Source organism: Gossypium raimondii, chromosome 11, assembly GCF_025698545.1.
Source record: "Gossypium raimondii isolate GPD5lz chromosome 11, ASM2569854v1, whole genome shotgun sequence".
In the NCBI taxonomy this organism is placed as follows: domain Eukaryota; kingdom Viridiplantae; phylum Streptophyta; class Magnoliopsida; order Malvales; family Malvaceae; genus Gossypium; species Gossypium raimondii.
In genome coordinates, this window is record NC_068575.1 from 31,555,920 (window position 1) to 31,566,358 (window position 10,439).

Genomic DNA, 10,439 nt, shown 5'->3' on the forward strand with positions numbered 1-10,439 from the left:
TCATCTTCAAAAATTGAAATTGCCAACAAGGAAAAGATCTAGATTTCTTCAATAAAGTAGCAACAAACATAATGTTTCTCAAATGTGCCTTTCGTTTGGAATTTTAAGTTGCCCACTTAGTGTTGCTTTCAACCAATATGTCTATCACACATTGCACATGCTATTACCCTTTTCCCTATCATTTCTTTGATCTGTGGAGGGCCCTGCTTCTCTATCATAAAACCTACCTCTGACTAAGGTTCCTGGACCAAATATTACTTTAGGCAACCCTTCCAAATAGCCAATTCAATTGCATCCTTAAGATGAACACAATCTTCAACCTTGTGTCTTGCAGCACCATGGGATTGATAGTGCAAGTTGGAATTACTGCAATGTTGCCTTGGTAGCATTGGCGAAGTGGCCTCTAACACCCTCTAGAGTACCATTTGGCTAAGGATGAAATGTTCATTTTAGACAAGATTTGTAAAGTGAAAGCATGTTAGACTTCTTTAATTAGGATAATTTCAACCTAAAATACTTTTGCAAAAGTTAAAAACTAAAATTTTAACTTTTAAAATCCCAATTTAAAAATGCTATTTGATTTTAGAAATTCTTATTTACCTTAGCTTTTAGTTTGAAATCATAGTTTGGGGTAATCATGTCCCTTGCTACGCTTCTAAAAATTAGAATGATGTTTTGAAAAACAATTTTATATTAATATATAATATAATATAATATAATCCATGAAGTATATATAATGTAATGATTCAATTCTCAAGTAAATGGACTTAGAGTTAAAATTGAATAACAATAATACAAAATATACAATAAATTAAGATATGATAAAAAAATAGTGAAAAATAATTAAAATATAAATTAACACAAAAATAACATCAACGCAATATAGATACCCAAATGTATCAAATTTTACATAAAATTAATCACAAAAAATAAATTAGATCATAACAATTTATACACCATCAACGCAATATAGATACCCAAATGTATCAAATTTTACATAAAATTAATCACAAAAAATAAATTAGATCATAACAATTTATACACAATAACATGTGAATACAATATATTCATTTTTTTCCCTTAAACAGAGTCTCTACAATAAATTATACCAAATATAGGATGAATTATGAAGTGATGCTCAATATAAACATGACAGTCAAAGCACAAATTATTCTTTAAATTAAATCATGATAAATACGCAAATCATGATACACAAGAAATGCATGACATGCATGCACAAACATGCAAAAATATACATAGAATAAATTATTAATGTGTAATACATAAAAATTCATGATACTTTAAATACAAATATATATATATATATTAATATACGGATGTGATGAAATCGAAATAAATAAATTATTATAATGTAAATCTTAAATGGCTTTATAATTTTTCATTTTAATCCCTACTTAAATTTTCTAATTTTACTTCACCATAGTTACCCTCTTGAGGTTTTCACTAATTTGGTTAAAAATTAACAATACTCCATTTCCAATCGAACTATCCGAATAAATTGGGATAGCTTTTAAGGATGGTGGAAAAGCCATATATGTTGCACAGAATTCAAGTTGGCTTTGAAAGATGGGTAAAATTGTGGAATATTTGCAATATTCTTATGCATCATGCGGAAATATAAGAGCATGCCCTTTTGTTCAGCCATGAAGACATACAAAAATTTTTGAATAAAACATGTTGGAAACCGGAGTTATGACAAACAAATACAAAGGATCTGATATAAAAACATGATGCCAATTTTTGCCCCTTTTCTTTTACAGGATTTTCCTATAACTGTTCAAATTATAGTTTTGCACACCAAATGAAACACTAATTTAGCAACACCTACTAATACAAACTCGGATGTTACATGGTTTTTAACAAGCAAAGTGCAACTCTGTACCTCATCTTCCGCCTGATAACTCAATTGCGTCCTGGTTATACATGGAATCTTCTCCCCATTGGAATCTCCTTTGCATTCTTTCGTACTCTTGCCTACGCATGACTTCAACGTGCTGCCATTCTTCCCACCTCTCTGCCAGCCCCTCTCCTTCCAACATCCTCACTACCTCCGACATTGCTGGACGGTCCTCTGGTGAAGATTGGGTACAAAGCAGTGCAACTTGGATCATTGCCTCTACCTCTTGCATGATGTAATTTTTATTAAGATTACGATCAACAATAGCATCGAGCATTTTCTCCCTTTCCAAATTCTTGACCTTCATGACAAATGAGTATGGAATCCAGTGAACAAAACCCAAAAAGATGTTAGACTTGAATGATACAACATAAGAAACAGTAAGCACTCCACATATCAATCGCACAATTTTCAAAAGTAGCATAAAGATTCTCCTTCATTATTTCAGACCAATGTAACAGGAAGTAGATGTGGCAAGCAAATACATACCATTGTCCTACATTACTCGATTAATATAGATTATGACTCAGATTCAGTAGACATTTGAAAAGTGCAACAAAACTAATTAAATTCCATCGCAACAATAAAACAAGACCTCCCATACAGGTTAACACTAATTAGAATTGAACCACCAACCTCAACATCCTTTTGTGAATGCATGTCCATATCAAAATGTAATGCTAAATCAGCTTTGATGGAATTAGGCACGGATGAGAATTAATTAACTAATGTAAAAACCAAGCTAAAGTTGCATCCTCATAAGAGTTACATGATGATATGGTTAAATAAGGCATCTGCAACTCCAAATAAACACTAGAAGCATTGTAATGAGAGTCACTGACATTCACAACTGAAAGAGTCAGATGGCTGCAATATTTTACATTATGTTTGTTTAGACTTACCCTTGAAAAAGTGTACAAAATCAAGCACGTAAAGAAATAGGAGAAAGACACGTGTGCAAAATCCAAGATAGTAATAAATTGGGTTTATCTTACATGATCAAGCAGCAAAACATCATCTTCATCTTCCAAGCGTGAAAAATCAATTGCACGTTGACCTGTTACAAGCTCTAGAAGCATAATCCCGTAACCAAAAACATCTGTCCTTTCGGATGACTTTCCGGTGGACAAGTACTCTGGTGCTATGTGGCCCATTGTCCCACGAACTTGAGTTGTAACATTTGTCCGCCTTACATCGACTAACTTCGCAAGTCCAAAGTCACCAACAACTGCTTCAAAGTCTACATCCAATAAAACATTAGCTGCCTTCACATCCCGATGAATGATCTTAGGATTGCAATGTTCGTGAAGGTACTCCAGCCCACGTGCTGCACCTAGTGCTATTCTTTTTCTTGCGGGCCAAGCTAAAACAGGTTCACCGGGTTTGAGTTCTGCAGCAGTTCCAGATAATAGTCGTACATTATATGAAGGCCCCTATAACCAAATGCTTTAAAAAGAAATTAAATAAAAATAGCTCAATGATTGTAGAAATTTTCGAAAATGACAAAAACATGTCCGTGAGATTTACATATGCCATCAAGGGTTCATACTAAAAATTCACATTAGAAGCTCAATACTTTGTGGCCAAAAGAAAAAGTATCTCATACTTTTAGTGAAAGGTTAGTTTTAAGAAAGATACACTGCGTCTCATTAGAAACTCAATATCAAGAATTTAAATAAGTAATAGAAGTCATGCCAAATAAAATTCCCAAAGAACTAGTACCTCGAAGACGATAGGCCACACTTAAATTCTGCATAAATGGATAAACCAAAAGGCGTTCTGTCGGTGTTGTGCAAAAGCCAATCAACCGTAAGAGATTCCTGTGAACAGCTACACCTATCATCTCAACTTCACGTTGAAAAGCTGCATCTCCTCCCGGACTTTCAAAATCAGTTAATCTCTTAACCGCAACTTTTGTGTTATCTGAAAGCACACCTTTATAAACCTTTCCGAAACCTCCCTGTCCAAGGATATTCTTTTCACTGAAGTTGTCAGTAGCCAACTGCAATTCCCTCCAAGCAAACCTTTTCAATTGACCAAAAGCAATTCTTCGGTCAACTTCACCTGACCATGCAGGTTTAAGGAGTTTCAGAACAAATCTATAAGCATATAATGTACAATGTCAAAAGATGAACAGTTATTCATAAGCACATATATAGCTTTCCTAGAACAGCAAACTTGATCAGTTCTGATAGATGAACATCCGAATAAAAACATGAAATTCAGCCAAGTAAATAGCTCAGAGTATCATGTCCCCATACTGAACTAAGATTAATCCTTTCATATAATTTCACTGGCCTAAAACCATAGTGGTAGATTAACAAAACCTTGAGCAGGAGTATAAATCACCCTATGGATGAAGAAACTTTTGATCACCCAGAACGGAGACAAGACTTAAAAAGAAATACAAAATGTGAAGAGAGAAAATTTAAAATAGACAAAAAACCATCAGCCACCAGTTTTTATTCAGAAGTATTAAAGGTAGAGGTAACCTGCAACATCTACAAACACTTCGCCCTTGTAGCGTTTATGCCTACATCTGAACAGGAAAAATAGCAAGCTACCACAAAGCAGAATTATAAATCCCACAACAATTCCAATAATAATTCCAACCTTTGGATTCCGCGAAGAACCTGGAAGCAAAGAGATAGCAGGTCAAATTATGGTGTGAATATATACGGTGCCTTTGAAACCATTGAACATCGTAAAACAAGGTAATTCAGTCAAAATAATTAATCCAATTACCTGAACCATTTCCGCTTGACACACAACTGTAAGAAAAATTTTTACCACAATTTAACTTGTTTCCTGTAAAGCTGAAATAATAACAAAGTTATGTCATCTTAAGTTCATTGAGATAAATATTTGTGACTGGTGTGTGCACACATACCGTTGAAGATAGGGAAAAAGGAGATAAATATACAGAAATAAAATGACTGAATCATTAACAATATTTGTAACTCTTTTTTATTAAAATAAGAAATGAAACAAACTAATCAAAGTTAGCCGTACTTGTAAATTGCAATGTGGAGCAAATGCTCAGGAACTTGACCACTAAGATCATTTGAATCAAGTCGACTGCAGAAACAAGTTCAACCATGCCATCAGTAACTTTAAAAAGTATAAAGAGAACTAGTTCCCCATATTTGTTCAAGTCTAAAACTTTAAAAACTGGAAACTCACGAACTGATTCATTTGAAACAAAAGGTTTATTCAATTAAATGCTACTTTCCAACACGTTCAGATACCATTTGTGACCTGATACTTACAGATTGATCAACTTTGGAAGATCTGAAATTGATCCAGGGACAGTCCCACTAAGATTGTTCTTACTCAGTATCCTGCTTGAGCAAAAGAAAGAATGCCTTCCAATGAATAAATGCAAGATAATGGAAAATATATATATATAAACAAATAAAACCCTCAAATATAATAGAAATTGTATTACTCACAGGAATTGAAGATTTTTAAGATTACCAAGGGAAGAGGGTATTTCTCCACTCAAACGATTATTTTCCAAATCCAAGTTGGTCAAGCTAGACAAGTTCCCCAACTCTTTTGGTATCTCACCAGTTATACCACATCCTTTCAAAGTGCTGCATGATGAACACGCACACAACACAAATATATTAACACAAAAGATTCACCCCAGGCTATAATGGATCATACACTTGAGTAATCAATTCAACAATGTTGACCAAATATGAAATTGGAAATAACAGGAACTTGTAATTTCAGTCTATGCTTTAATTAGTGATAATATATGATCCTAACATTTTACTACATGGATTTTCTAATAATACAAAGATACAAAACAATATACACGCAGCTTGCATCAAAGCCAATCCTTGACTGTTCAACTCCATGCTGAGTGCCCTGGCAAATGGGGCAGGCAATGTGGACCAATTGTGACTTGACACCGAACACTTGTAGACAGGATATGAAGCACCTGATGGGACCGACACAAGATTGGGTAGGGAGAAATTCATGCCAAAATACTTGAAAGAAGATGGCAAGATGCATTAATCTCACATCAGATGATAAACTGAAGATAATTGGCAAATAAGCGGGTGCTTGCAATACAGAAATGTTGCATTGCATCAGTAGCTTCAGCAGCAAAGTCTGCATGGTAAGGCCGTAAATGGTCTCCTATGGAATCGGAAATCATAGGTGGCAACCTGTCCCTTCCACTTGATACCAAAGTTCATTTTTAAGTTTCATTAAGCTATTTACTGTTCTAAGAATTTTCATTTTCGAAAATATCCAAATTATTTCACCAGGGAATGAGAACTTTCAGCCCCGTAACAAAAGAACATAGATCATATAATGCTGTACAAAATAAATCAATAACGAGTATGGAACATGACGTAATCATGATTATAAGTAAGGTTCACATACTGTTAACAAGGATTTTTTGTTCTCAACCCTAAGAAATTAGTAATAAGGGCCTTTTATGTTAACTTCAGCTTCTTATTGATGTAGCCTTAGCAATAAAGGGATTTGAATGTGGAATTTGGCAGAAACATCTCAGAATTTTCCTTTTCTCTTTCCTAATAACTATCCTGCTTTCTAGAGCTACCTTTTGATGCCTCTATTCAAGGAATCCACAAAACTAACAAATTAAACCACAGAATGAACCTAGTTTAACCCTAAAGCAGATAAAAGATTGTCATAATAGAAATGATTTTTTATCACTATTAGCTAAGATAACACACATTCATTATTTAGAAATCATGAAAAATAGCCTTGGTAAAATTCTACACATGAAGAACATATATTATTGAAATCTACTGTTTGACTGAAGAAATCCATACGTACAGTGATGAAAGAGTACTCAGAACTCCTATTTTAGGAGACAAGGTGCCAGAAAAGTTCATGGATGGCAATGTCCTGAAAGCACAATGACAATATAAGGACAAATGTAAGAAGTACAAAAACTAAATAATACTCTTTGAACAACTAAATCATGTAGGCATGCATTTATGACTATGTTTCATAGTCGGGAAAAAAATAAAGTACACCGATTACTTACACAGAAATAACATTATAACTAGAATCACACATAACATATGACCAAGTGCAAGGGTTAACTTGATTTTGATTCCAATCTGCCAATTGAGTGGGTGAAGCTTGGAGCGAACTCCTCAATGTAAATAAAGCATCTCCTGAAACAGATGATTTGGATATTTATAATCCAGTTAAGCAAACAAATAACCCCTCCGGCAAACCCAAACCTAAAGGATTAGTACCTAAAATCAATAGAAGTATGAAAATAAATATCATTATAAAGGAATTTCATCTCAGTATACCACACAAACATGCACTCATGCATGGACCTCCATATGCCTCTATATAGAAGCCAGGTTATGCACCACATGATCTTATCAATTATCATCACTATTATTCAGGCAAAAATCAGCCCAAGTTCCTCAAGAAATCTCAAACTCAACCCAGCCATATTTCAGTCAAGGAAATAAAGTGTCAAATAGTTTGATCAAAAACATATATAAGCAGCCAAGTCTAGAGGCCTCAATTAGTCAAATCTGACTGATAGCAGTTGATGGACAATACGGATGTAGGTCTCATTGAGCAAGAAGAAATGATTCAGGGATCTTATTGTGTTCCGTTTGAGCTAATTGTCTGAATAGTATCTTCCCTTCGCATCTAAATACTTTAGCATGAATAAAGACTCAAAACTCCAAGGTATATAGTGTTATGAGAAAACTAACTAGATCATAAAAACTCCAAATTAATTATTGTTAAGAAAATTTTAATTAGATCATGACTTGAGTGGACACACATGCGCACAAATGCATATTTTGGACAATGCCTATGATCAAATTTAACACACTAAGTGAAATCCTCAAAATAATTTACTTTGGAAACTTCAGGACTAAATGTTTGATACAAAAAAACTATGTACCTTGTAAATCAGCTGATACAAAAGAGAGCAAGTAAGTGAATATAAGAATTCCAAGAAGAAATTCCATCTTCAGCAAAGTCAACCCCAATGATCAACGCAACGAAATACAAAATCTTTTATGAGCATACAAATGACTTCCATCTCTGCCAAAAAATACAAGGCACATAACACAATTAGCAAATCCAGTCAGCTGTTTCTTCAAACCTTGACTTTCCTAAAGTACCCAAATTCGAACACATTATCCTACATCTGAAAACAGGTTTCAGAATATGTACAAGCAAATACTAGCATGCTCATTCCCACTCACACATGAATCAGAGCATCATAGGAAATAATATCAATATTGTAAAGAGAGAAAGCAAAAGAAAAAGCTCCAATACTAACAATTTCGTTTAAGGACAACAGCCACCTCTTGTTCTCTTGACTCTCGTCAAGAATTTTCAGCATGGCAGGCAATTCTCTTCTTTTTGGTTTATTACCAACATTTCAGTAACATCTTTTACAAAATTTCACAACCATCATTTTTATTAAGTTCTAGGTTTGGTGAACAAAAACTTTATAATGAAAAAAATATCTTAGAACTTCGACTGTCTCGCAGAGCAGTTCCTTTTTGGTAGTATGGAGATTATGAAACTAAAAAGAATCCAACAGGAAACAAGAGAGGAGAAAATGATTCACACAGAACTAGACATGAACAGGTTAATAACCCAATGTGTAGGTTCCCAAAAGACCATTACACCTCTTTGAAAAATTACTCTCGCAAGCAAGTAAAGTGTCTTTTTCTTGCATGCTAAAATTCTTTTATTTGATTCAAAATGCATGAAAAGGAAAAATCAATATTAGGCTAGACTCTAGAGACAGCCGAGGAGAAAATTAGAAAGAATCTTCACATAATTTCAAGAATGGTGAAATAAAACATAATACCAATAAAACTGTAAATTCATCTAAACCTGGTTTTACTGCAGAGAAAGAAAAACCAAACAACAGCCCAGTAAGCTCAAAACTCAAAAGGTCCCTTTCCAGGATGCAGAACAGTAAAAGCAGTTTTTAACATTCAGTACCAGGCAAATAAATGCAGAACTACCCCAGGACAATTCCAATTCAAACAACAAAAAATAATAAATAAATGGATAAGAAAGCAGTCAAAGCACAGCCAAATGGTTCACATAACTGAAAGAAAATGAATAGAGGAATTCAACAATAGAGTTACAACTTTCAAAACCCAACATCGAAAAATTAATAATAAAAATAATAATTTAACCAAAAATCCAGACAGGAAAGCAATAAGAGGTCAGTCAGCAAACAAAACCCAAATCTTAGACTCGAGAAAAAAAAACCTACACCTTGGGTAGGACATAGGAAGAATATAACTTACCTTAAGAAAGGAATCAGATTGGAAAAGAAAAAAAGATGGGTACTTCCATTTCTTATGGATGATGAGATTTGAAAGTGAAAGAATCAAACTTTGATTCTCGTGAATTAAAAGGAATCAACTTGCTTAGTGAAAGGAAAGATAGTATATTTGTTTTGAGTTATTTTTTTAAAGAGAATGACAAGATTTGTCTTTTTGCTCTTTGCTCTTCTCCAATCCCCTCTCAGTCTTCTTCTTCCCTTTATGCCTTATTATTCTATTGTTTTTTACTTTGGGTGGGATATACAGACTTCCAAAAAGAAACTCTGCAATAATTACTCTTTCTCTTTCCTCTCAAGGTGACTTTGAATTGACTAGTAAGGAGTGAAATACAATGTGCAGCTACATGGTTACTGCTGCTTCAACCATGTTGTAACCTGTTGACAAATCTAAAACATGTGGATTGGAAAAACGACATCATTTATTAATAAACCAGATATGACAGCAAACTTCAAACAGCACATGCTTAGATTGCCTAAAAACAGGGTTGGAACCGCCGCCAGATTATCATTTTGCCTACTCAATATTTTAAAATCCTTAAAATGAATGCATATCACTTTTGAGAGGAATAAAAAAAATCATACTATTTAAAACATAATATGATTTATTGGTGGTGTTTATTTTTTAAGAATAATTTCAATTCAACTGAAAAATAATATCTCATTTATTTTGAAAATATTATAATGATTAAAAATTTTAGTAAGAGTCTGTGCATTGTATGGATGATGGATCAATTAAAATTTAAAGAGAAAACAAAAATTACTGTTGAATAATTAATGGATAATGATAAACAGGCTTTTTTTAATAAAAATAATATTTTTACTTCTGTTTTCGTCAGACCAAGAGAAAGAATGTCTCTTCGATTTAAAATAGAAATAAATTTATTGTTTAACTTTTTCACATTTTCAATTTTCATCTAATAATGAAACTGCTAATTATTTAGAATCCTTATTCCACAGAAGTTGTTACAGATGTTTTAATCAATATTTAAAATATTAATGGTTTTTTCTTTATTCTCAAATTATTGTCATCTTCTGTGCAAAGAAAACAGGAAGAGAGAGACCCAAGACAATGGGGAAATTTGGATGTTTGTCATCTTCACTGAATTTTTGGAAAATATCTATTTTTTTTAAAAAAAGTTATTGGATTAGGCTATTTTTTATCATTGGAGAAAATAGTTGTCGGAG

At 33.2% G+C, this 10,439-nt stretch overlaps 1 protein-coding gene across 3 annotated transcripts; it reads right to left on the minus strand.

Annotated features, from left to right (window-relative positions):
- Window positions 1-1,652: 1,652 nt before the first annotated feature.
- On the minus strand, window positions 1,653-9,706 carry LOC105804197 (probable LRR receptor-like serine/threonine-protein kinase At5g10290). Of its 3 annotated transcripts, none has more exons than XM_052623873.1 (12): window positions 9,217-9,706; window positions 7,842-7,984; window positions 6,951-7,083; window positions 6,737-6,808; window positions 5,371-5,514; window positions 5,188-5,262; window positions 4,931-4,996; window positions 4,664-4,734; window positions 4,411-4,551; window positions 3,641-3,982; window positions 2,914-3,308; window positions 1,653-2,219 (listed from the first exon to the last, which is right to left on the minus strand). In XM_052623873.1, exons 2-12 carry the CDS (start codon window positions 7,906-7,908, stop codon window positions 1,905-1,907), a joined length of 1,821 nt encoding a protein of 606 aa, XP_052479833.1. In that variant the 5' UTR covers window positions 7,909-7,984; window positions 9,217-9,706; the 3' UTR covers window positions 1,653-1,904. The 3 variants fall into 3 exon arrangements, with proteins under 3 accessions (XP_052479833.1, XP_012492151.1, XP_052479834.1); XM_012636697.2 differs by having other exon boundaries at window positions 5,188-5,259; window positions 9,217-9,703; XM_052623874.1 differs by lacking the exon at window positions 9,217-9,706 and adding an exon at window positions 8,226-8,687.
- Window positions 9,707-10,439: the final 733 nt, after the last annotated feature.